We start from the raw sequence: 27,389 nt of genomic DNA, 5'->3' as shown, positions 1-27,389 counted from the left end.
GACTCACTGACTGTCTCAAACTTGATACAACTTTAGCGTGGCACAAATGATGTATTGCATATATACAATGTATTTCACAGCATTCATCACAACAACAAAAAAACATAACATGACAATGGCCTCCATAGTCATTTCAATGGTTATGTAAACATACTGAAGGTCAGTCTATCCAGAGAACAACAGCTCCCTCTAAACCAATAATAACAATTATCTGGAATGTGATAAGAAAGGTAGGTGTGTGTGTGTGTGTGTGTGTGTGTGTGTGTGTGTGTGTGTGTGTGTGTGTGTGTGTGTGTGTGTGTGTGTGTGTGTGTGTGTGTGTGTGTGTGTGTGTGTGTGCCTCAGGGCGTGTCAATCCTGGCCATTAATTAAATGTCATCTACAGTAATTAATTAATTAACTTCAAAACATTTAGGTCACTCGGAGATACTGCTGTGATTCTGTGTTGGTTACAATGTTTATGCAAATCACTGATAAATAAATGAGGGAGGGGATAACAGGGAGGGAAAGCTAGAAGGGCAAGAATACAAATTAGGAGTCAGATGAATGAAAATAATGTAAAATGTCCAACTTTTCAATGAGCAGAGTGTGAAACTTTTCAGTGCTAGGCCTACCTGTCACCAGCCCTCAACAGAACAGCAATATGCCCACAGGCCTATACAACAACTAGTCTAATAGGCTTGTCAATTTGGGAACAATACCCTATGAGGGAGCCTATATTACTCCCTAAAAGTTCTCTCAAAAATTCATTGCTTCCTCAGAGCGATCAAGGTTGAGAAGACAAAGAGGACATCAGCTCTCCCATTGCTCAAGTCCTTTCGCTCAGCCAAGCCTCACACTATCTCCTCATCCGGGAAGGAAACACACATGCTTTTCACCTTCACATTTCTTCAGGCCCCGGGACGGAGACAGGGACGAAGTATCTCCTTCATTATTGCCATCACTGTGTCAAGTGATCGTTCGTTCGGCGTCTCAACGTGCACCATGAATCTCCCGTTTGGGGAGGATATTTTGGGGGATAGAAGTGCACATTGAGTAGAGTCACCAGAGCACTCCGTGTTTTATCCGTTGGACATCTCAAGGGCCACACTTGTTTTACACAGGCATAACTCACATTTTTTTCAAACTCTCCCATAGTTTAGGTCCCAGTGCAACATCTCTGGAGGGAGGCTCAGGCTAGAAACAAGATAGGGCTACTCAGGGACTCATATCTTATTCATGAGCCACGTGTCCGGTGATGCAAGTGAACCCCAATAGTTTTCAAGGCTATCAAATTGCCAGCAACAGGTACAATAAGAATTAAGTTAAATGTGTATAAAATAGGCTACAAAATAACAGATGGGTTGGATCATTAATAATGGCAACTTCTATAATAATCAAGTTCTTTTATGTATCTTCCAACTGCCTGCATCCATAGACCTATCCGATTACATATCACAACGTTTGTTTTAAAAAATCTTACTTTGAAACATTTGCAGAGGTCTATGCTGCTCCTCCACCTCTCTCCTTCCTCAGCACAAGCAGCACATTCGATTTAGAACTCTCACAGCACCCCTGAAAATATGCAAATGATCCTGAAAATAGGCAAATGAGAAAAACATGTTTCTGACCAATAGGGTTAGGCAGTGTTGCAGTATGTGCGAATCTATTTCCGGTTGGCGTTAGTGCGGGAATTTTTGAGGCGCATCGAGGACAACTTGGAAATAACAACAAAGACAACGAGGTTTGCATTAGACAATAAAAACTTGTGAAATTCAATGTTTTTGTTTAGATGTATTGACATAACGTGTTTAAGAACAAGATTATCACGGACACGCGGTGTTTTGCTTATCGTCCAAGGCTGCATCAGAATGAAGGCCATTTCTAGCATGCCTACAGCTAACACGTTAATGTTAGTTAGTAATGTTGTTAGCTAGCTAGTTAAGAGTATCTCTTTGGAGGAATTGTTTAGCTATCAGCCCGCTGGCTTTTACAATTGTCTGCAAATCATGGATGCACGCGTGTTACCTATTAAGTTCGCTTAAATTAGCTAGCAACTAACAAGTAGTAGCCGTTAACTAGCTAGGTAACGTTAGCTAGCTAAATGTAGGAAATGCCTTAACGTTACTAGATTCGAGGCAATTTACATTGTGCTGGACTAGCACAATGCAAAAACTATATTGGTTGCATCGAAGTTATGAATATCTCTCTCGCCCCAATTTGTTGTAAAAGTCTAACTCTGGCTAGATTGGTGATTGTAAACTCTGTAGCTAGTTAGTTCGCCGAGCCAGCGTGAAGCTGACAATCGAAACAGCTACCCACGGTAGTGGTTACTAGATCGATTTGAAAACTCACGTGATCCTATCATGTGATATGGTTTTTACACGTCATATTCAAACTTCACCGAGACGTTAAGAAACAGCTTTTGCAGATATATTGTTGACGGTCAAATAATGGCATTGCTATAATATATGATCCAGGAGTATGCAGTATACCGTATTGGCTGGTAGTCACAAGACAGTTGTGTTAAATTAAACTAAAATGTGGTAGCTGTATAGATTATATAGACGGTCATGTATACGGTCCCTTCAGATGCCCCCAAAAGCCCAGGCAGCAGGGAAGGGCAGAGGACCAGCCAAGAGGAAGCTTGCTGAGGAGTTCCCCCTGGGAGAAGTACTGACTGATACCAGCAAGAAGTCCTGGAAACTGGGAGCCCCTATCGGACAGGGCGGCTTTGGACTACTCTATCTGGGTAAGAGAAGCATGGCTACATGGGTGATAAAACACACATTCTAGTCATTGATTGTTCATTCATTTATTATTGATCAGGAATTTTACTGCATGTCGTGCACATGTATATCTAGCTCTTCACCTAATAGGCTAACTGAGGTATGCTATTTAATTTTTTTCTATATGTATTTTTTTATTACAGCCAATGATAATTCATCTAAAACAGTTGGAGCTGATGCCCCATATGTCATCAAAGTGGTAAGACAACTCTGGCTTGATAATACATGCCTTGTATATGATTGCACGATTGGCCTCTGTTCCATCTCATGCCTATACAAGAAAGACAAAGGAGACTATTAAAGTCCTTAGAATGCTTGTACAGTTAATGACAATATACTCAACATGTTCAGTTCAATCTGATAGCCCTGCATGACTCCAGGCCTACCTATGCTGCATAAATGTAAATGTATAGTGTTTCCAGACAATAGCTGTTCTCCTTATGTCATCTAAAGTGACCATAATGGGATGAATAAAGCTGTACTGTTTGGTCAACTGTCCTCTTTTTTTTTCTTAATCTAGGAGCCCAGTGACAACGGACCACTGTTCTCAGAGCTCAAGTTCTACATGCGAGCTGCCAAGCCGGATCTAAGTATGCATTCCAGACACCACTCCCTCCCTCATGAACACACACACACACAGTCTCTCAACACTGGAACAAACAAATACGCATAAAGAAATAAGCAACTTTCTTAATTAAGGAAGTGTAGTTGTAGCTCTATTTAGTGAGGGCCTCTGTTTACAACACGGTGCCTTTGGTGGCTCCTGTGTTTGCCCCAAGGCCGCAACTTTGCATTTTATATCATAACAATCCAAATGTCAATCTCCCCTGACAATTAACTGTTATATTGCTAAGGAATGAACACTCATATTTTATTCATTGGAATATGCCGTTGTCTGTTGGTAAATATTTGTCCCAGTAGGAGATTACTTTACGGCGGGCACTGGCTTGCCCCACACGGAATTACGCTGCTCTTATTACTTTGAACACCACTACCACCAAGTTTTATTAAGTGTGCTTTGAATCATTTCAATAATTTGCCTTGTTTTTACTTTTAAATGGCAGTCATCTCAGTTTAGCCCTTCAAAAGTGAACTGCCTTTTAGCGTGTTGTATCGTGAATGATGTTTAGGCAAGTATTTTGAATTTTTTTTCATATCTAGTCGTGTTTAAATAGTTGTGCTACTCGTGATTCCATAAAGATTATTGTTTTATATTGATACAACTGTTTTTTGTATTTTAGTTCAGAGTTGGATGACGTCTCACAAGATGAAGTATTTGGGAGTTCCGAAGTACTGGGGGTCTGGACTACATGAGAAAGGAGGAAAAAGGTATTGGGTAGTTAAACATCTCATAGCCTCTCATGTATTATTTCTTATCATGGCTTTGACATGGTCATAGTCATGAGGCGAAGCTGATTGGCGTAGACCACCACAGCCATTAGGAAAATGTCATAACACGTGGCCTCTCATGTATTGTTGCTTTTATACAACGGTCACCAGCATTAAAAAGCCAGATTAATTCCCAAATCATCAATTTTTGGAACTCTTTTATCTCCACAAAAGATGTTGGTATCTGGTTGCTAAGCAACCATGTTTTGTTTGTCCAGGCGAAACCAGTTTATCAAAAGTTGCTGGCTTATGACCAAATTATCAAACAAAACGTATACTGCAATTGGCAATGCTTGTTGTCATGGGCAGGATCTAAGGCAGAAGATGCAAAAAGAAACTATCATGCAATTTTAGTGGCAGTTTACAAGTGATATAATCTGAAGCAATTTTGCTGTTACATGAAGCAACTAGAAACATAATTAAAATTGCATGCAACAGCCAATCAAATTGAAGCTGCTTTGTCAAGTTGTTTGAGAATTCTAAACTCACCCCATGTCATCTGCTGCTTTACATGTGGTTTTACAAATTTGTTTATCCAACCGTTTGGTTATTGTAACAACATGGATATAGACAAAATGCTGTCTGTAAAAATTTTGCCAGCTAGCCAATTCTCATTACAAAGCTAGCTAGCAACGAAATAACCAAGCCAGAGACGACTTAAGATAGCCAGCACAGCGAATGCTTCACTTTGAAAATGACATTTCTTGACTGCCAAACAATGTCTATAACAATCTCCCGTTCTGCTGTCTTTCTTCAGCCTTGATCACTGGTTACACAGCACTGACAGCTGTATTATTGACATGACAACTGGGTCAGAATGGATTATGTGACAAAGTATTAGTTTCGATTGTGCGACTAGTGTCAAGCTACAGCCAAAGATGAAAAGTTACAACTGGATGCAACCAAGTTTCAGATGAGTTGCTTAATAGTTGTAGGGGAGGGGGGTGTTTCACGAAAAAATCAACAAATAACTCGGCTGCAAGCAACAAAAGTTTTGTCAAAGTTGATTTGTCTAACTGCAGCCTAACAATGTGAATTCCAAACCACCTATTGTGTAATGCCTCTTTTTAAATCTGGTTCTTCCAGTACCTTGACAGCAATCTGTTATGATATGTCAACGATATAAATACCTGTGGACCAGTTTGGTATATTTGACACACCCATAAAGTTAAGCGGTTGTGCATGTCAAGCCAACGCCTTACTCCTCCAGCTACAAGCAATTTTGATTGATTAACATAGACAGTATGTTATCAAGGTGTGTCAAATGGCACTCTATTCCCTTTATAGTGCACTACTGTTGACTGGATGCCATATGGCTCTGGTAAAAAGTAGTGCACTCTTTAGGGAATAGGGTGTCATTTGGTATGCACACTGAATCTCTGGTTCCTTCCTTCCAGGTACAGGTTCATGGTGATGGACCGGTTTGGGACGGACCTTCAGAAGAAGTTTGAGGAGACTGGAAGGAGGTTCCCCCGGAAACTGGTCCTGCAGCTCGGGCTGAGACTCGTGAGTTTTGTCGTCATATAACTGCCAATAGTAGAGCCAAGAAAAACAACTAACTAAAGCGTTGATATATTTCATTCACTCTATGAAACATCTTGGCTGTTTATTTAATTGACTATATCTTTACATTTTGTCATTTATCCAGAGTGGATTAGTTCAATCATCTGAAGATAGCTAGGTGGGACTAGGGTGGTTACGGTGACCGTATTACCACCACACCAGCAGTTATGAGTCATGTCAGCAGTCAAATTCCACGTGACCTTTTAGTCACTGTAATTGGGCTTCTCCAAGCTCCTATGCTGCTGCTGGTCATTAGTAGCCTACCAAACTAACTGCCTGGTACTCAGCACTCTATTGTCCCTCTAATCACTCTGACATTGATGCAAATGTATAATGAGCAATTCTAAATCAAAATAAATTAAACTCTTATGATTTAGTATATGTAAAGAAAAGATTAAATCAAGAACAGTGTGATTACTATATTAGCCTATCACTTTTTTTGCGCCTTTTTCAAATCATAGTCGCACACCTCATGTAGCCTAGCCCATAGGCCTATTTGTTTTGATTAGTTTTTTGTATCACAACTAAAGTGGCCGAATAACTTCTTAAAATGAAGAACATTAATCTGCTTTACAACAGGCGTAGAGCCCAACTGGCAAACATTCGCAGTGTGTAACTTTCAGGTTTGGGGAAGATCATTTTTACCATAAAAATGCACCGTAATAATATCAGCATTACAAGCCTAATTGCATTTGTTGTCACTTTTGATAATGGTGTTTTCCGCTAATGGAATATTTGCACTACTGCCGTGTGCGCATCGCTGCGCTTATATTGTGAAGAAATAGACTAATAGTTTATCAACATTTTAAGCTAAACATTCTCACTTGCGTCAGGCTCATTGCTTAAACTGTTTTTTTATGCTAATGGTTGTATTAATTTGGGATCTATTGCATCCCACAACAGTCCCTGACTATGGAATATTTATTTCTCGTACAGAATAGAATCTGTCAACTTTTGTACTATGGGGATAGTATATTTACATAGGCTAGTGCTTTTGCTGTTCGTTAGGCCTACTCATCTTGTTGGCTGATGAAAAGTAAATGTGGACAGTTCTTCCAATATCTTCAATATGCGCCTCGGAATTGGATAAGGACGCATGCGGTTGCGTCCTTGACGTGTCTGTCTTCACTTGTAGCCTGTGAGAAAGAGGAGAGATACGGGAGAAGGGAATACTAATTATTATGTTCATCCTAAGGTCACAACAACCACTAGCCGCAAAAAACGTAGCTTTTTTAGTGGGCATTACGGTCACATAAATGAGGATGCGGCTGGGAAATTCGAGGCATTTTCAAGTGCTTGTCAAATTGGGAATGAGAGACTGATGAAGAATGTACAACCTGTGCCACAACACAAGGCAGAGCTCAACTTTCATGCAACATTTTTCAAATCATCAATTATATTATTCATCAATTATATTAATTTGGTGACATTAAACATTTAAGCATTAAACATTTAAGGCAATTTAGCTAGCTAGCTTGCAGTTGCTAGCTAATTTGTCCTATTTAGCTAGCTTGCAGTTGCTAGCTAATTTGTCCTGGGATATAAACATTGTTATTATTTTACCTGAAATGCACAAGGTCCTCTACTCCGACAATTAACCTCTTGCTCCTACCTGGCACGTAGGCGTCCCATCTAGAGCTCTGGAAATGCAAATGCACTATGCTAAATGCTAATAGTATTAGTTAAAACTCAAACGTTCATTAAAATACACATGCAGGGTATTGAATTAAAGCTACACTCGTTGTGAATCCAGGCAACAAGTCAGATTTTTAAAATGCTTTTCGGCGAAAGCATGAGAAGCTATTATCTGATAGCATGTAACACCCCAAAAGACTCGCAGGGGACGTAAACAAAATAATTAGCATTGTCGGCGCTATACAAACCGCACAAATAAAATATAAAACATTCATTACCTTTGACCATCTTCTTTGTTGGCACTCCTAGATGTCCCATAATCACTATTGGGTCTTTTTTTTAATTAAAACGGTCCATATATAGCCTAGATATCGATCTATGAAGACTGTGTGACAACCAAAAAAAAATAGCGTCTTGTAACGTCATTTTTTTAAATTAAAAAAGTTGATGATAAACTTTCACAAAACACTTCGAAATACTTTTGTAATGCAACTTTAGGTATTAGTAAATGTTAATAAGCGATCAAATTAATCACGAGACGAAGTGTTTTCTATAGGGGTCCGTCTGGAAATAATGTCCGTGTATTTCTCAACCAAAATATCCGGTCAGAGACCTGAAGAAAAAGCCTGTCTCTTGTTCGTTTGACCAAGAAACAAAAAATTGGCAAATGACAAGACTGTTGACATTGTGTGGAAGCTGTAGGTACTGCAACCTCAGCCCTATTTAATGTCGTTCGCCCATAACAATGGGTTGAAGCGGCGGATGGATATATTTTTCCACTTTCAGTGATCAGATTTTCCTGCACTTTTCGATGAAACGCACGTTCTGTTATAGTCACAGCCGTGATTTAACCAGTTTTATAAACGTCTGAGTGTTTTCTATCCACACATACTAATCATATGCATATACTATATTCCTGGCCTGAGTAACAGGGCGCTGAAATGTTGCGAGATTTTTAACAGAATGTTCGAAAAAGTAGGGGGTAGGAGTAACAGGTTAAACCACACACAAAACGGTCAACCAAATAATTTCTAGTCATCTCTCCTTCTGTCAGGCTTTTTCTTCTTTGGACTTTATATGGCGATTAGCATCTAACTTTCTTAAAGGTGTATTACCACCACCGACCGACCTCAGTTCATCTTTCATTCACCGACGTGGGTATAACCAATGAGATGGCATGTGGTATCTGCTTCTATAAACCAATGAGGAGATGGGAGAGGCAGGATTTGCACCACGTTCAGCGTCAGAAATAGAACTGACTTCTATTTTAGCACTTGGCAACGCAGGCGCTCGTTGGCGCGTGTGAGCAGTGTGGGTGCAATGATTGAATAACATGTATGTGTACATTTATTTAGCAACGGAAGTGGTCTGGTCAGCATGTTAGACTGTATTAAAAATCCAAACATATAGCCCAACATTTGTATCACAACTAAAGTTACATAACTAAATTAAGCATTAACAGGAGTACCTGTTTTTTTTCTCATCTGCTCAACACAGAATAGCCGGATGTGTGATCTCCCTGAAATCATCAGCTATGTTCAATTTTATTCTTCATAATATAAAATAACGTCACAGAATTCTAAGCAAATCTCATCTGCTAAATGAACTAGTGTAGCCCACAGCCATATGGCATAGCCCTATCAGGGCCTAACATAAGGACAGCTCAGAGTATGCTATTCTGTTTTTCTGAAATGGACTATATTTTCTTCATATCCTGTTTCTTTAGACCTGTCTAAAATAAATAATGGATTTATTGTAATGGTGTAGGCTATATTACATGGATTTATTATACTTTTAAAAATGTAGATGGCTTGTAGGCTACTGATGTGGAAGCCTGGAGATGCTACATTTGTTTACATTAATTACCAGTCAATTAACGTGAGACCAGCAGTTATTTGCTTGGCAATCACCGGCTGACGACCGTTCATGACCGACAGATACAGCCCTCGGTGGGACAACCACAAAGCTCAGTCATAGTAAGTACATTTTTCCTTAATAAAGTAGCTATCTGCAAAGTCAGTGCTAGTAAGGGGGAAAAGTCAAGTGTTAGCTCACGAAAGGCAATATGCATCTCCAGACGGGATATGACAAGTGCCTGGATTAGGACCTGCGCCACTTCCGGTGTGAGGAAAGATCGTACTCTACAGATGTTGTAGATCATGAACCTGCAGGAGCTTGTCACTGCTTTGATGTGTGCAGAGAACGACCGAGGGGCTGTCCAAGTTCACGCCAAGTTTATTTGCACTCTGGGAGGGGGGCACTTTGGAGTTGTCAACCATGATGGAGAGGTCTTGGAGCGGGCAGGCCTTCCCCGGGAGGAAGAGAGCAGCTCCCCCTTGTTGAGCTTGTGGTGGTGGGCCGACATCCAAGCTGAGATATCTGCCAGGCATGCAGATATTTTCGTGTTCAAAATGTTGTTTGCCTATGTATTATTATCTCTGTAAATAATGTTTGATATTTGCCTCTTCTTCTCCCCTCACTTGTGTAGCTTGACATTCTGGAGTACATCCATGAGCATGAGTATGTCCACGCTGACATCAAAGCCTCCAACCTCCTCCTCAGCCACAACAACCCCAATCAGGTCAGTGGCTGTCTTTTCCAAAGATATTGGCCTTGAGCTTTTGTATTATCTAGGGTCCTACCTGTCTGTCATTCACACTGGTCCAGCACTTACACACCCAATTCAGCTTATTCTTAAGCCAGAGCTTGGTAAGTTTATTTGAGTCTGTTGAGTTACAACCCCAGGAATGGATTGAGAAACTCATATGTAGTGGAGCTTTTTGTCCTGATATGGCTAGCATCAATGCTATGCTAATCCTGTTCGATCTTACCATGTCATGGCTGTATAGCTTGCTAGCAATGTGCCTTGTGTGTAGCAGTGGAGGTTGCTGAGGGGAGAACGCCTCATAATAATGGCCAGAATGGAGCGAATGGACACATGGCTTTCATATGTTTGATACAATTCCATTCACTCCATTATTATGAGCCATCCTCCCCTCAGCAGCCTCCACTGGTGTGTAGTGACTAGCAATGTTACCGTACCTGTAGACATCCAGTCAATGCTAATTAGCATTGGCTCACAAAACTACCGCTAAGTTCCTTTATACTACATGCAGAGACATGCCAGAATCTAGCAGTAACCCTCTAAAATGGAGAGGCCTATTTATCAGTCTGGGTAGGATTTCAAATGATTGTCTCTACCTCTTGAAGTGAAGTAATGCCTTTGACCTGATATGTAAATTGAACAAACATTGGATATATTTATTTATTTGATTATGCTGCTGCCACTGGTTCATTGGATTCAATTCGACATTAGAGACATACGAGGGGAGGAGGGGTTCTTTATTCTTCTCTAAACAGGGGAGAGATTAGATGGTGGCTAAGAGCTCTTTCAAGCAAACAAGGTGGGGGCAGGGGCAAATATGTAATTTAGAGATTAATAATGTTTCCGTGGTGTGTTATTAAAGTGCTATTTTTAAATTACAATTTAGAAAGCAACCCCTTGGGAGTCTCAGGGTTAGCTCTCTTTCTGCCTGCTCCCTGCCTGCAGTTATTGGAAACATTTGTTTGACTTTCTGGGAGCTGAGGATTTGAGCAGGGAGGGGAATGAGCTATAGTTTACTGTAACTATGCATTGTAATGTACGCGTTATTGTTATAGTCCAGGCGATATGTGGAAAAACATGTTTTTGTAAAGGCATGAAACCTAGTACACATGTACAGTGTTATTAGTAGTAATTTAGTTACAAGCCACATCATGTTAAGTATACTCACTCATTTGGTTGACTGTATGTGCATGCATGAATTTATCTGTTTTGTTTGCAAACCTCTAGGTTTACTTAGTAGATTATGGACTGGCCTATAGGTACGCTCCAGAAGGAGTGCTGAAGGAGTACAAGGAAGACCCTAAGAGGTGCCATGACGGGACCATCGAGTTCACCTCCATCGACGCACACAAAGGAGTCTGTAAGTACAGCACACCTCACTGAGCCAAGCCAGGGGTAGGTACGTTCAGTTGGGAGTAAATGGAAGAAATCATTGTTTTTCAAAATAAAAAGGTAACCTGACTAGGGCGTTCACCCACGGTGCTCAGAATGACAGAAATCACATTTACAAAATAGTAATGGTTCTTAACAGAGCATGGAAGTCGAGGATGCAACGATGTGTGTTCTTACAATGATGCAACGATGTGTGTCCTTACAATGATGCAACGATGTGTGTCCGTACAATGACGCAACGATGTGTGTCCTTACAATGATGCAACGATGTGTGTCCTTACAATGATGCAACGATGTGTGTCCTTACAATGATGCAACGATGTGTGTCCTTACAATGATGCAACGATGTGTGTCCTTACAATGATGCAACGATGTGTGTCCTTACAATGATGCAACGATGTGTGTCCTTACAATGATGCAGCGATGTGTGTCCTTACAATGATGCAACGATGTGTGTCCTTACAATGATGCAACGATGTGTGTCCTTACAATGATGCAACGATGTGTGTCCTTACAATGATGCAACGATGTGTGTCCTTACAATGATGCAACGATGTGTGTCCTTACAATGATGCAACGATGTGTGTCCTTACAATGATGCAACGATGTGTGTCCTTACAATGATGCAACGATGTGTGTCCTTACACTGATGCAACGATGTGTGTCCTTACAATGATGCAACGATGTGTGTCCTTACAATGATGCAACGATGTGTGTCCTTACAATGATGCAACGATGTGTGTCCTTACAATGATGCAACGATGTGTGTCCTTACAATGATGCAACGATGTGTGTCCTTACAATGATGCAACGATGTGTGTCCTTACAATGATGCAACGATGTGTGTCCTTACAATGATGCAGCGATGTGTGTCCTTACAATGATGCAACGATGTGTGTCCTTACAATGATGCAACGATGTGTGTCCTTACAATGATGCAACGATGTGTGTCCTTACAATGATGCAACGATGTGTGTCCTTACAATGATGCAACGATGTGTGTCCTTACACTGATGCAACGATGTGTGTCCTTACACTGATGCAACGATGTGTGTCCTTACAATGATGCAACGATGTGTGTCCTTACAATGATGCAACGATGTGTGTCCTTACAATGATGCAACGATGTGTGTCCTTACAATGATGCAACGATGTGTGTCCTTACAATGATGCAACGATGTGTGTCCTTACAATGATGCAACGATGTGTGTCCTTACAATGATGCAACGATGTGTGTCCTTACACTGATGCAACGATGTGTGTCCTTACACTGATGCAACGATGTGTGTCCTTACACTGATGCAACGATGTGTGTCCTTACACTGATGCAACGATGTGTGTCCTTACACTGATGCAACGATGTGTGTCCTTACACTGATGCAACGATGTGTGTCCTTACAATGATGCAACGATGTGTGTCCTTACAATGATGCAACGATGTGTGTCCTTACAATGATGCAACGATGTGTGTCCTTACAATGATGCAGCGATGTGTGTCCTTACAATGATGCAACGATGTGTGTCCTTACAATGATGCAACGATGTGTGTCCTTACAATGACGTGTGTCCTTAAGGTTACGTGTATTTTTACCACACACCTTGAAGATGTTAGAATAACTGTCCACATTTACTTTTCCTCAACCAAGATGAGTACTGAACAGCAAAATCACAGCATAGACATAGCATAGCATAGTTATTTTCAAGTTTGGGGAAGAAAATTTTCACCATAAAAATGCACCTTTATATTAAGGCATTCCATGCATCATCGCATTTGAAGACTTATGTAATAGAGCCTACTATTCCTAATGTGATGAGTAGATTGGATAGTCATGATTTAGGCTAATAATATACCTCAATCACTGTTCGCAAAAATGACAGTTCAATGTATGGCTGAGCATATAGTGTAGAGGCCTGGGCTATATTATATATGTTTCTTCTGTCTTTGCACGGGGAAAATGCATGTCATACAATTCTACTACACTTTATATGATTATAGACATTAGTACAATCATTTTTTAATATGACAATTTACAGGGTAGCCTACTCTGCTGACACAGACTAACAGATCAATAAAAACCATGTGCTCCATATAATAGACCTACGAGAACGGGAGACATCTAAACTGGAGGAGGAAATTCTGATAAATAATGAATATTACCGGGGATATGGCTGGTGCTGTCCGCTGGAGCCAATAAGATAGGCTATAGCCTGCTCTGGTTCGCTCAGTTAAGTTGAGAATTTTTAAAGATTTGTATTTTTATTGTCTTCTCTTTACAGCATTAGCCATTTGCTTTCCAAACTTGTCCTGCGATATATATATATCTTTGCGACCTTTTGCCACATTTCAGGCTTCAAACATAAAGATATAAAACTGTATTTTTTTGTGAAGAATCAACAAGTGGGACACAATCATGAAGTGGAACGACATTTAACAAATCAAAAACTGAAAAATTGGGTGTGCAAAATTATTCAGCCCCCTTAAGTTAATACTTTGTAGCGCCACCTTTTGCTGCGATTACAGCTGTAAGTCACTTGGGGTATGTCTCTATCAGTTTTGCACATCAAGAGACTGAAATTGTTTCCCATTCCTCCTTGCAAAACAGCTCAAGCTCAGTGAGGTTGGATGGAGAGCAATTGTGAACAGCAGTTTTCAGTTCTTTCCACAGATTCTCGATTGGATTCAGGTCTGGACTTTGACTTGGCCATTCTAACACCTGGATATGTTTATTTTTGAACCATTCCATTGTAGATTTTGCTTTATGTTTTGAATCATTGTCTTGTTGGAAGACAAATCTCCGTCCCAGTCTCAGGTCTTTTGCAGACTCCATCAGGTTTTCTTCCAGAATGGTCCTGTATTTGGCTCCATCCATCTTCCCATCAATTTTAACCATCTTCCCTGTCCCTGCTGAAGAAAAGCAGGCCCAAACCATGATGCTGCCACCACCATGTTTGACAGTGGAGATTGGTGTTCAGGGTGATGAGCTGTGTTGCCTTTACGCCAAACATAACGTTTTGGTCTATAGCTAGCGGCAACAGTGAGAGACTTGTTTCTGGAAAGGTGAAATTTTAGAAGTAGAAGCTCGAATTGTTTGGGTACAGACTTGGATAGTGATAGAGAACTCTGCAGTAGATTGCAACACCGCCCCCTTTGGCAGTTCTATATTGGTGGAAAATTTTATAGTTAGGGTTGGAGATTCCAAGGTTTTCGGTGGTTTTCCTAAGCCAGGATTCAGACACGGCTAAGACATCTGGGTTGGCAGAGTGTGCTAAAGCAGTGACTACAAACTTAGGGAGTAGGCTTCTAATGTTAACATGCATGAAACCAAGGCTTTTACGGTTACTGAAGTCAACAAATGAGAGCACCTGGGGAGTGGGAGTGGAGCTAGGCACTGCAGGACCTGGATTAACCTCTACATCACCAGAGGGGACGTAGGATAAGGGTACGGCTAAACGCTAAGCGAACTGGCCGTCTAGCACGTTCGGAACTGAGAGTAAAGGGAGCATGTTTCTGGGCACGATAGCATATATTCAAGGCATAATGTACAGACACAGGTATGGTAGGAAGCGAGTACATTGGAGGTAAACCTAGGCATTGAGTAATGATCAGAGAGATATAGTCTCTAGAGACGTTCAAACCAGGCAATGTCATATCTTGGAGGTGGAACAACATGGTTGGTTAAGGCATTTTGAGCAGGGCTAGAGTCTCTACAGTGAAATAAGACAGTAATCACTAACCAGGACAGTCACGGACGAGGCATATTGATATTAGAGAGAGGCATGCGTAGCCAAGTGAACATATGGGTCGAGTGAGTGAGTGGTTGGGCTGGCTGGCGACACGGCGATTCAGACAGTTAGCAGGCCGGTGCTAACAAGCTAGCAGTTAGTAGGCCGGGGCTAAACAAGCTAGCAGTTAGCAGACCGGGGCTAAACAAGCTAGCAGTTAGCAGACCGGGGCAAGCAAGCTAGCAGTTAGCAGACCGGGGCTAGCAAGTTAGCAGAAGGGCCTTTGGGGGGACATCGCGATGGAGGTAAGTCTGTTTTTGCGTCTTCGTGCGATGACGTCGGTAGACCAGTCGTAGGGTTCCAAGTAGCTCTAGGTAGCTAGCAGGCTGCAGTTTAAGTTTAGCAGAATGGGCCTTCAGCAGACGTCTCGTCTGAGGGGCCTGTTGGAATCCTCGGGCAGATTAAGTCGGTAATCCAGTCGTAGAGGCAGTAGAAGGGGTCTGAATATTGTAGCACAGGAGTCCTAGCCGGGCATGGGTCTCCAAAAGATGAATGTAGTCTTGTGCGAAAAGTGCAAATCAATCCCAGACCAACAGCAAAGGACCTTGTGAAGATCCTGGAGGAAGCAGGTATCTATATCCACAGTAAAACGAGTCCTATATCGACACAACCTGAATGACGCTCAGCAAGAAAGAAGCCACTACTCCAAAACCGCCATTATAAAAAGCCAGACTACGGTTTGCAACAGCACATGGGGACAAAGATTGTGCTTTTTGGAGAAATGTCCTCTGGTCTAATGAAACAAAAATAGAACTGTTTGGCCATAATGTCCATTGTTATGTTTGGAGGAAAAGGGGGAGGCTGGCTACCCGAAGAACACCCTCCCAACCGTGATGCATGGGGGTGGCAGCATAATGTTGTGGGACTGCTTTGCTGCAGGATGGTCTGGTTGACTTCACAAAATAGATGGCTTCATGAGGAAGGAATATTATGTGGAAATCCCTGACCTAGATCCTATAGAAAATCTTTGGGCAGAACTGAAAAAACGTGTGCGAGCAAGGAGGCCTTCAAACCTGACTCAGTTACACCAGTTCTGTCTGGAGGAATGGGCCAAAATTCACCCAACTTATTGTGGGAAGCTTGTGGAAGGGTACCTGAATAATTTGACCCAAGTTAAACAATTTAAAGGAAATACACTCAATTAGTATTTGATAGCATGTAAACTTCTGACCTACTGGGAATGTGATGAAAGAAATTAAAGCTGAAATAAATCATTCTCTCCACTATTATTCTGACATTTTACATTCTTAAAATAAAGTGGTGATCCTAACTGATTTAAGATGGAATTTTGACAAGGATTAAATGTCAGGAATTGTGAAAAACCTTAGCCAAATACATTTAAACTCAGTTTATGTAAACTTCCAACTTCAACTGTATATGTAAAAGCAATGAATCAATAGATAACGTTTAGCTTAGTGTTGATAAACTATTTCTTAACATCAGGCTATTAGCACAGCAATGTGCACAAGGTAGTAGGCTACGCGCAAATGTTCATGTGGCTATCGGGCAATGAAAAAGTTAAACTAAAAGAATGAGAGAAATATGCTACTTATTTCAATGGTGTATGGAGGTCTTTCTAAAATAGTTGCCTCCATGGATATGGTGTGATGTTGCCAAGGCTACTTTGAAGCAAGACAAACATGCCTCATAATATGTAGTAAAACATTCGGGTTTCAAACAATTAAGTATCTATGTGTTTTCAAAATGCATACTGCCTCCAGCTCTTTGGAAAGTAGTGTCTGACGTGCTAATGAAGCCTGCCTTCCTTTGCCTATGCATTTGAATGGCAAATGGGAAGCATGCTTCAATTACCAGTTGAGAAATGCAATTCTAAAAGCTAATATTTGTATCTAGAATTGTTGTGCAAAGATTGGGCTTATAAAAGCTCTGTCTGACAGATTTCCCGCTCAAAGGCTCTCTGTCTGTATGCTGTGCGTGTGAGGATAAATACGATTCATAAAGAATATACACACACCAATGTAATTCCACAAAACTGTGCAAATTATCCCATATACTGATAAGCATGACCAGTGAAATGTATTTACATCAATGAATAGGCTAAAAAGCATTATTTTCGCAATGGGATTTTAATTTTTTAAAATTTTCTTATCAGCTAACAGATATCCTGCCACCACTGTATCAGTAGGTAGGACCTCTAAGGGGATCTGTTGATCAGTTCAGTTGTGAAAATAATGGTATGAAAAAGGAAAATATAAGAACAGAACTCACCGTGGCAATGAACTGTTAAAAGCAGCGGGTAGCCATCTTACCGCCTCTGACCACAACATTTGCTGTCATTTTACATGTTTAACGATTCTACATTTTTAATGGCCACTGTTGGTCGACACCCAGCAGGTGAGCGCTGCTTTAAACCCTCCAGACTGACGTAGTGGTGTTGTATAAAATATTTAGATGCACTATTGTAAAGTGGCTGTTCCACTGGATGTCATAAGGTGAATGCACCAATTTGTAAGTCGCTCTGGATAAGAGCGTCTGCTAAATGACTTAAATGTAAATGTAAAATGTATGTCTGCAGCTCCCTGTAGAAGGAGTGATCTGGAGATCCTGGGGTACTGTATGGTCCAGTGGCTCTGCAGTAAACTGCCCTGGGAAGACAAGCTGCAGGACCCCCTCTATGTCAGAGACGTAAAACTACAGTAAGATGTCAAACACACAAACACACACACACAGGTTGGTAAGTTGAGATCCTAACTTGTTTTTGTCATTCACAGATGCAGGGATAACGTGTCAGAGTTCATGTCCAAGTGTTTCTCCTCACAAGACAAGCCAGGTGAGAGAGAAACAAATGCTACATTTCTTAGAACTAAGTTTTCTACTTTCTATGTTGAGCACACATCTGTTGGTCTTCGTGTGGATGAGGATGTCAATATTGTAGTTGAAATTAGCCTAGACTTATTCAACTTTAACATGAGTAGCTGTTAGGCCAGTGGCGTTATAGTTACACCATTATCACTAGCTGCTGCTTCATGAACAGGGGCCCTGTTGATCTCCTCATATTGCGTGCTAATTCATTAGCCCACTAACTTTCTTGTGAATTACAGTGTGATGAGTGCATTTGTGTGAAGCATAGGTTGGAGGCAATACCAAGGAGGGCAACAGTGTTGGCTGAAGTTTGCCTTTTGGAGTGACATCACTTCAGATATGTTTTAGACATACAGTACAAGTCAAGTTTGGACACCTTCCAGGATTTTCCCTTTGTACTATTCTGCATTGTAGAATAATAGTGAAGGCATCAAAACTACGAAATAACACATGAAATCATGTAGTAACCAAATAAATGAAATAGTAGTATTTTTGAGATTCTTCAAAGTAGCCACCTTTTGCTTTGATGACAGCTTTGCACACTCTTTGCATTCTCTAAACCAGCTTCAAGATGTAGTCACCTGGTGTGCATTTCAATGAATTGCCTTGTTAATTTGTGGAGTTTCTTCTTGCGTTTGAGCCAATCAGTTGTGTTGTGACATGGTAGGGATGGTACACAGAAGATGGCCCTATTTGGTAAAAGACCAAGTCCATATTATGGCAAGAACAACTCAAATGAGCAAAGAGAAACGACAGTCCATCATTACTTTAAGACATGAAGGTCAGTCAATCCGGAAAATGTCAAAAACCTTGAAAGTTGCAGTCACAAAAACCGCTCTGATAAAACTGGCTCTCGTGAGGACCGCCACAGGAAAGGAATGCCCAGAGTTACCTCTGCTGCAGAGGATGATTTCATTAGAGTAAACTGCACCTCAGATTGCAACCCAAATAAATGTTTCATGGAGTTCAAGTAACCGACACATCTCAACATCAACTATTCAGAGGAGATTGCGTGAATCAGGCCTTCATGGTCGAATTGCTGCAAAGAAACCACTACTAAAGGATACCAATAATAAGAAGAGACTTACTTTGTCCAAGAAACACAATCAATGCACATTAGACCGGTGGAAATCTCTCCTTTGGTCTGAAGCTTTGGTCGAACCACCATGTCTTTGTGCGATGTACAGTTGTGGCCAAAAGTTTTGAGAATGACACAAATGTTAATTTTCACAAAGTCTGCTGCCTCAGTTTGTGATCAGATGAGTTGCAATCAATTGTTAAGTCCCTCTTTGCCGTGTAAATTAACTGAATCCCCCCAAAAACATTTCCACTGCATTTCAGCCCTGCCGCAAAAGGACCAGCTGCCATCATGTCAGTGATTCTCTCGTTAACACAGGTGTGATTGTTGACGAGGACAAGGCTGGAGATCACTCTGTCATGCTGATTGGGTTCGAATAACAGACTGGAAGCTTCAAAAGGAGGGTGGTGCTTGGAATCATTGGTCTTCCTCTGTCAACCATGGTTGCCTGCAAGGAAACACATTTGCCGTCATCATTGCTTTGCACAAAAAGGGCTTCACAGGCAAGGATATTGCTGCCAGTAAGATTGCACCTAAATCAACCACTTATCGGATCATAAAGAACTTCAAGGAGAGCGGTTAATTGTTGTAACGAAGGCTTCAGGGCGCCAAAGAAAGACCAGCAAGTGCCAAGACCGTCTCCTAAAGTTGATTCAGCTGCGGGATCGGGGCACCACCAGTACAGAGCTTGCTCAGGAATGGCAGCAGGCAGGTGTGAGTGCATCTGCACGCACAGTGAGGCAAAGACTTTTGGAGGATGGCCTGGTGTCAAGAAGGGCAGCAAAGAAGCCACTTCTCTCCAGGAAAAACATCAGGGACAGACTGATATTCTGCAAAAGGTACAGGGATTGGACTGCTGATGGACTGGGGTAAAGTAATTTTCTCTGATGAATTCCCTTTCCGATTGTTTGGGGCATCCGGATAAAAGCTTGCCCAGAGAAGACAAGGTGAGCGCTACAATCAGTCCTGTGTCATGCCAACAGTAAAGCATGCTGAGACCATTCATGTGTGGGGTTGCTTCTCAGCCAAGGGAGTGGGCTCACTCACAATTTTGCCTAAGAACTCAGCCATGAATAAAGAATGGTACCAACACATCCTCCGAGAGCAACTTCTCTCAACCATCTAGGAACAGTTTGGTGACGAACAATGCCTTTTCCAGCATGATGGAGCACCTTGCCATAAGGCAAAAGTGATAACTAAGTGGCCCGGGGAACAAACATCAATATTTTGGGTCCATAGCCAGGAAACTCTCCAGACCTTAATCCCATTGAGAACTTGTGGTCAATCCTCAAGAGGTGGGTGGACAAACATCAACCCACAAATTCTGACAAACTCCAAGCATTGATTATGCAAGAATGGGCTGCCATCAGTCAGGATGTGACCCCAAAGTTAATTTACAGCATGCCAGGTCGGATTGCAGAGGTCTTGAAAAAGAAGGGTCAACACTGCAATTATTGACTCTTTGCATCAACTTAATGTAATTGTCAGTAAAAACCTTTGACACTTGTGAAATGCTTGTAATTCTACTTCAGTATTCCACAATAACATCTGACAAAAATGTATGAAGACACTGAATCATCAACTTTGTGAAAAATGAATATTTGCGTCATTCTCAACTTTTGCCAACGACTGTAGAGTAAGTGAACCGATGATTTCCGCATGTGTGGTTCCCACCGTGAAGCTTGGAGGAGGAGGTGTGATGGTGTGGGGTTGCTTTGCTGGTGACACTGTCTGTGATTTATTTAGAATTCAAGGCACACTTAACCAGCATGGCTACCACAGCGTTCTGCAGCGATAAGCCATCCTTCTGGGTTGCGCTGATGGATTCTGGTTCTAACTCCTAATTTTGGGATAGGGTTAATTATCAGGTATCTTATTGAAATATTGAGTGCTTAGGTTTAGAGGGTCTACACCAGAAGTTAATGGTCATCTGTAGGAGGAAGGTATATGGTGGGTGCTATTTAAGCTTGGAATGTGCTGTGTGCAGGGAAAACGATCACGTGTGGCAGCACTAAGGGGAGAGAGCTGTGGATTAGCGATGAACGGGGTCCAGGTCAGGTCACTTTAAGGGAGAAAGAACATTTTATTGCCTGCGTCACTTAATTTCCTTCCTTGCAACAGAGATGTAGTGTTTGGAGAGAAGGAGATTCCACCCCAAATTTGGGTACATATACCATCGCTATTGTGAAGATGTTTTTGTCGGTTCAGCTGTTCGATCTTTTGGGAAGAATAAACTTTGTTTGAGCTTTCATAGTGTCCGTCGAGTTCTTACTCTGATAATTAGAATCTAACAGCGCTTAGAGGGACTGTCCTGTTGAACATTTTTTTATAATGGCGCAAACCACACCTCCAGGCTGTGTCAGGGCTATTTGACCAAGTAGAGTGATGGAGTGCTGCATGACCTGGCCTCAACAATCACCCGATCTCATCCTAATTGAGATGATGTGGGATGAGTTAGACTGCAGAGTGAAGGAAAAGCAGCCAACAAGTGCTGATCATATGTGGGAACTCCTTCAAGATTGTTGGAAAAGCATTCCAGGTGAAGCCTGGTTGAGAGAATGCAAAGAGTGTTTAAAGCTGCCATCATTGCAAAGGTTGGCTACTTAGAGGAATTTAAAATATATTTGGATTTGTTTAACACTTTTTTTTGGTTATTACATTATTCCATATATGTTATTTCATATTTTTGATGTCTTCACTATTATTCTACAATGTATGAAATAGTTAAAATAAAAATCCTTGAATGAGTAGGTGTGTCCAAACGTTTGACTGGTATATGAACTCTTAGTTTTTTGTTGTTGAAAGATTTGTGGGTGATTCATATGGTATTTAGGCCTGCAGATTTGACTTCTCTCAACATAACATTAACTTTACAATATGGACTAGGGGGTGTTCAATCTGAAGGGGGAAAAAACTAGACTCTTAACAACGTTTAACAAGCCATTTTAATCAAGGCCTGAACCCAGGGCCTTCCTCTCCTACCCTCCCCATCTCGACCTACGCTCCTTCTCCTCTGTCTCCTCCTCTTCGCTGATCCTTCTGTGGCAACACCCGCTCTGGCCCGCTGTGTGACAGAAGGAGAGATTTCTCTGCGGGCTGTTGTGTTGTGTGCGGCTGTGCCACAACACATCTCACCAGCCCAGAGATGGAGGTGATGGGAGTCGAGCTGCCGTGGTTCTGTTGTGTCCATCATCACTAATTATGTTTGTTGTGACTAGGGTTGCACATTTTAGGGAATATTCAGAGGTGGAAACTTTCCCGTCGGAATTAATGGGAATATATGGGAATTAACGGAAATATATTCAAATTAATATTAATACCATTTAAATGTAATGTTTTTTGCATTGGATATATTTACCATATCATATGGAGACAAAACATAAACCTTTTACCTCATCATAAGTAGACATAATTGCAAATGATTAAATCCTTCTAATATAATAATAAACTATTATTTAGTTACAAATTTAACATTTTAATTAAATGAGTTGACTCGTCACATGATGATTTCACTGAACAACAAAAGGGAATATTGAATGATCCTCAATGATCCATCGCATCTCCCAAAAATGTTTTCAACGTAAAATGATAGTCTAGAAACTAAAGCTTTGGTTGTCTTCCTCAGGCTTCCATGTCTTCTCCCTGGACCTCCTCAATGTCCACCTCTTGAACATCAGTCTCTGAGGTCTCATCTTCACTGTCACTTTCCAACCTTGTTGAGGATGGCTCGTTAGGCTCAAAAAGCTTCAAATATGCCTGGATGGCCACCAATTTTTCAACCCTTGTATTGGTCAGCCTGTTGCTTGCTTTGGTGTGTGTCTTCCCAAACAAGGACCTGTTGAGCTCTGAGGCAGCTGATGTTGGTGGGATTTGGAGGATGATAGAGGCAACAAGAGAAAGAGCCTCAGATCCACAAAGTCCCTTCCACCAGGTGGCTGATGAGACATGTTGGCACGACTGCCATATTGCATCTCCATCCCAAAGCCCTTGCTTGGAAGTGTATTTCACCAGACTGCCAAGAACCTTGCCCTCACTTAGGCTAAGGTGGTGAGACACGGTAGTGATGACACCATAGGCCTTGTTGATCTCTGCACCAGACAGGATGCTTTTGCCTGCATACTTGGGGTCCAACATGTACGCTGTGGCGTGTATGGGCTTCAGGCAGAAGTCTTCATGCTTTTTGATTTATTTCAGAACTGCAGTTTCCTCTGCTTGGAGCAACCATGGGCAGGGCAGTATGGATTTCTTCTCTTACATCAGTCTGAACATCAGACAGGATGGCATTGTCTCCCTCAATCCTTGCAATTGCTACTACTGCTATATGTTTCAGGCTGCTTACCACTCTCCCAAAATGCATCATCCAGTAGGATCCTCTTGATGGGGCTTGTCCATATTGGCAGGCTGTGATATGGCCATTTCTTGGAGAGACACCTTCCCCTCCAGGAGACTGTCAATCATGATGATAACACCACCCTAACAGGTGTTGCTGGGCAGCTTCAATGTGGTGCTCTTATTCTTCTCACTTTGCTTGGTGAGGTAGATTGCTGCTATAACTTGATGATCCTTCACATGCCTAACCATTTCCTTGGCTCCCTTGTAGACTGTATCCATTGTTTTCTGTGCCATGATATCCTTGAGGAGCAGATTCAATGCATGAGCAACACAGCCAATGGGTCTGTTGTGAGGATAGGCCTCCTCCACTTTAGACTAAGCAGCCTTCATGTTCGCAGCATTGTCTGTCACCAGTGCAAATACCTTCTGTGGTCCAAGGTCATTGATGACTGCCTTCAGCTCACCTGCAATATAGCGACTGGTGTGTCTGTTGTTTCTTGTGTCTGTGAATAATGATTGAGGGGTGGATATCAGCTAGATAACAAACATTTGAATCCGTGTTGTAGTTTATGGTCAGTGAGGGTTGGGAATCTTCAAGTTCAATTGATTTAGTTTATCCTTTTTTTGTATTGGATGTTTGTTTTTATCACAATGTTGTTGGAGCAGATGGGGGAACAGGTTGAAATGCATAGGGATGCTCATTGCCTCATACCATCATCTACTATATTGAACAGGAGAATCTCAACCACTCTTCAGCTAGCTAGCTACCTTTTTTATTGTGAATAGGGCTAAAATAAACCACTTTTTAAAAAAAAAAAATTATGTATAATTTTTTGTATTTTTACTTTTAACTTTTTTTAAAACTTCTATGTGTTTTGACCACTGAGGAGAGTGTCAGGTAAAGTGTTCCCTTTTTTGGGTAAGCACTGTAGCTCATATACAACTTGCTGGGACTCATTTTAAAAGATAAATCCACTCTTTTATTTGATTTCTTTGTCATATTTTAGATGAACTTCAGAAGTTCATGGAGGAGGTGAAGACTCTAAGCTACACAGACAAACCGGCCTATCAGAAGCTACGGTCCATTCTGGAGGCGGGGCTTAAGTCAATCGGCACCAAAGATGACGACAAGCTGGAGTTCTCCTCCGTGGTCAGCAGCAACGGAGCTGGGCCATCGTCCTCTGCCAAGGTCAGTGCACAGACACACGTTGCACGCAAAGACTGACATACACACACATATACAAATGTGTTGCTGTGAGATCATAGTAGCCTTGGCGTTTAAAACCTGGCACGCTCCAGACCTTTTTGAAGCCCGGCCTTTCAAACGGAGCCCATTTCAACCACCCCTAATGTGTTTACCTGTTGAAAGCCATTTCATTTGAAATGTAAAAATGCCCAAGCACGATCCGAGACTAATTGGGCTGGGTTGTGTGAATGGCTGCCAAGTGCATTGATTTTCAAATACAATTAAGGTGTGATGCTTTTAAAAGATATGCCTTGACTGTGGCTTATTGACGTTTTTACTCCCAAAACACAGTCACACACACTGGTCAAAGCGTTGTCTATGGCACGCTGGCTAACACACAGGGTTTTCTCAACAACAACAGCAAAAGCCTTTTTCTTTTCCTCTCTTAATTTCATCCCCTCTCCTGTCCTCTTCTCCATCTTACCTATCTCCTTCCTCCTCTCCCCTTCCAGTTTCTCTTCTCGTTGTCCTCCCTTTTCTCCCCTCTTCCCTCTCTCCTCCTCCTTATCCTCTTTACTGTCCTCCTCACTCTCCTCTCCGACAGGTCTAAGTACCTGTGTTTATCCCTCAGTAATGTATCACAAATTTGATGACACGGTAACCTTGGAGTTGGTGCTGCCTGGCAATCAGTGGGCCACTCTCACGGCAGAGGGAGGGGTCTCCCCCTTCCTTCCCCCTCCTCACGCTACCCACAATACGTTTGCATAAGGACGGTGCCACTGGAGAGCTGGCTTGTGCCAGTTGAGGGTTACCTGCCCACTGCCGTTATTGTATGTAATTATCGAGCCAATCTGTTCAGCTCAGCAGGGTCTGCTGATAATCATAAGGTAGCAATTGGCAAAATGAAAGGCAAGACGAGAGGGGGAAGAAAGGAGGGAGGGGCGCGCGTTCATTATACAGTTTAAGAGAGAATGAGGAAAAGGAGGGATGGCAGAAGGAAGAAGAGATGGAAGAGTTGATTGCTGTCGGTAAGTGCATCTTTCTCATCAACGTGTTCTGGGCTGGATTGATTTCATGGACACAATTATTTGCTAGTTTTAGTCTTGAATGTGTAGAACAGGGAGAAAATGTTAAGTCATAGTTGATGAAAATTGTACCGAAGGGCTCACCTGAAATCTCAACTTTGACACTGAAGACAGTTCCAGATGTCTTAAACAATTACCCCAGAAACAAAATTAGCCCTGTCCATTGTTGTTATTTTATAGGTCAAGGAAGCAGAATTCATTGTGTACTTTGAGTGGATTATTCCTGTCGAAGGTTTTCTTCCTCTGAGAGTCATAATTGCATTTGCTCAGATGTCACACAGACGTTCACAAGGCTCCGGGCAGATATAAGCGTTCGGTCGTCGTGTGCCAAAGCAGAGTTCCTAATTTCATGTTTGATTTCTGCCCCCTCCAAGGTTGCTGCAGGCGGACTGTGAGATTTGACCACATTTCTCTCTTTTTTTCTTCTCTCCTCACAGAAGACTTCCAAAAGAAAGAAAGTGGTAGATTATAAAGAGGAGTCTGATGATGAGGTCGATGGCTCTCCCGCCAAGAAAAGAAAATCCCCAAAGAAGAAGGGTAAGAATCTTCTTTTCCTCCTCTCCTATGCTCCTGTCCTCTTCCCTTGTTAAACCACACAGAATACGTTTTGATCTTCTCCCGACAGGGGTGAAGGAAAGTCAAACTGCCAGCCCTAAAAAGAAAGCTGCCACGCCTAAAAATGCTGCTGCCAGACCCAAGAAGGCACTGGTGGAGATGGGTACTCAGACCACACCTGGCCTGAAGAGAGGCAGAGGTAGACCCAAGAAAAAGGCAGAACCAGTAGATTCAGAATGAGTTCTACTTCTGCCTTCTTATTCAAAGTTCCAGCCAGCCTTCCTCTCCGCTCACCTTCCTCTCACTGTCCGCTTTTAAGAGATACTCCGTTTTAACAGGTTGTAGAGTATGTCTGTTCTGCACTGTGCATATTTTTTTATGTTTCATTTTGTTAACACGCAAGGCCTTCTGTAAGTCCGATAATAAAATAATGTTGATGTGAGATTCAGTGGTATACATTTTGTACACTATAAGTCACCTGTGTATCATGCTTATGTACTTAAAAATAAAGCCAGTCTTCACATTTTCAAACAGTACATTTATTTTTTCCAACGGGGCTATACATTTGGTTGAGGTTTTTTCTCTCTCTCGTCTGAGTAGCCTCATTTCACTGCCAAAAGTTAAACCATCTAGTGTTCAGCGAAGTAACAACACAATGTCAAACACAGGCAGCCTAGTCAAATAATTAACATCCAATCACATTAACCATTACTGACTCGCGGGGAACCTTCACTCTTGCGCAGACATTTAGAAACATTTAGACACTTTGAAAAATAAGTTACGGGAGTTTGAGTGAGAATAAAGATGACTTTTGAGTAATAAGAAATATAAAAGCAAAAGATACCATTAATAAGAAGGGTCAAGAAGTGTCCTATATGGTGAGCTACCGAGTGGCTAGGACAGGCAAGCCCCATACTATTGTGAAGGACTTAATTCTTCCTGCTGCGGTGGGTATGTCTGGGGGAAAGAAGCCCAAAAACCCATACGGACAATGCCTTCATCAAACAACACTGTTTCATGACACATCAGTGACATGGCAGGAGTTGTTTTGAAACAATTACTGCTTCGCATACAAGCCAGTGTATTACAGTGGGGCAAAAAAGTATTTAGTCAGCCACCAATTGTGCAAGTTCTCCCACTTAAAAGGATGAGAGAGGCCTGTAATTTTCATCATAGGTACACTTCAACTATGACA

General features: G+C 41.7%; 1 protein-coding gene across 2 annotated transcripts; it reads left to right on the top strand.

Moving 5' to 3' along the window:
* The first annotated feature begins 1,582 nt into the window (after positions 1 to 1,582).
* LOC124046659 (serine/threonine-protein kinase VRK1-like) lies at positions 1,583 to 26,725 on the top strand. 2 transcript variants are annotated; one of them, XM_046367285.1, is made up of 13 exons: positions 1,583 to 1,723; positions 2,572 to 2,731; positions 2,912 to 2,967; positions 3,289 to 3,358; positions 4,010 to 4,097; positions 5,555 to 5,663; positions 9,844 to 9,936; positions 11,188 to 11,320; positions 17,672 to 17,792; positions 17,868 to 17,926; positions 24,376 to 24,557; positions 26,080 to 26,176; positions 26,265 to 26,725. In XM_046367285.1, the coding sequence occupies exons 2-13, from the start codon at positions 2,572 to 2,574 to the stop codon at positions 26,432 to 26,434; spliced, it is 1,338 nt and encodes a 445-aa protein (XP_046223241.1). In that variant the 5' UTR covers positions 1,583 to 1,723; the 3' UTR covers positions 26,435 to 26,725. The 2 variants fall into 2 exon arrangements, with proteins under 2 accessions (XP_046223241.1, XP_046223240.1); XM_046367284.1 differs by having other exon boundaries at positions 1,584 to 1,723; positions 26,077 to 26,176.
* Positions 26,726 to 27,389: the final 664 nt, after the last annotated feature.

Source organism: Oncorhynchus gorbuscha, linkage group LG10 (genome assembly GCF_021184085.1).
Source record: "Oncorhynchus gorbuscha isolate QuinsamMale2020 ecotype Even-year linkage group LG10, OgorEven_v1.0, whole genome shotgun sequence".
Taxonomy (NCBI): Eukaryota; Metazoa; Chordata; class Actinopteri; order Salmoniformes; family Salmonidae; genus Oncorhynchus; species Oncorhynchus gorbuscha.
The sequence above is the reverse complement of the archived record's forward strand: the minus strand, read 5'-3'. Positions and strand labels throughout refer to the sequence as shown.

Excerpts from the sequence above, each read along its gene's own strand:
- LOC124046659 (XM_046367284.1), top strand. The coding sequence starts at position 2,572 with ATGCCCCCAAAAGCCCAGGCAGCAGGGAAGGGCAGAGGACCAGCCAAG. Across the intron at positions 17,793-17,867 it reads GTCAGAGACGTAAAACTACA|ATGCAGGGATAACGTGTCAG; the intron begins GTAAGATGTCAA and ends TGTCATTCACAG. Across the intron at positions 17,927-24,375 it reads CTCCTCACAAGACAAGCCAG|ATGAACTTCAGAAGTTCATG; the intron begins GTGAGAGAGAAA and ends GTCATATTTTAG.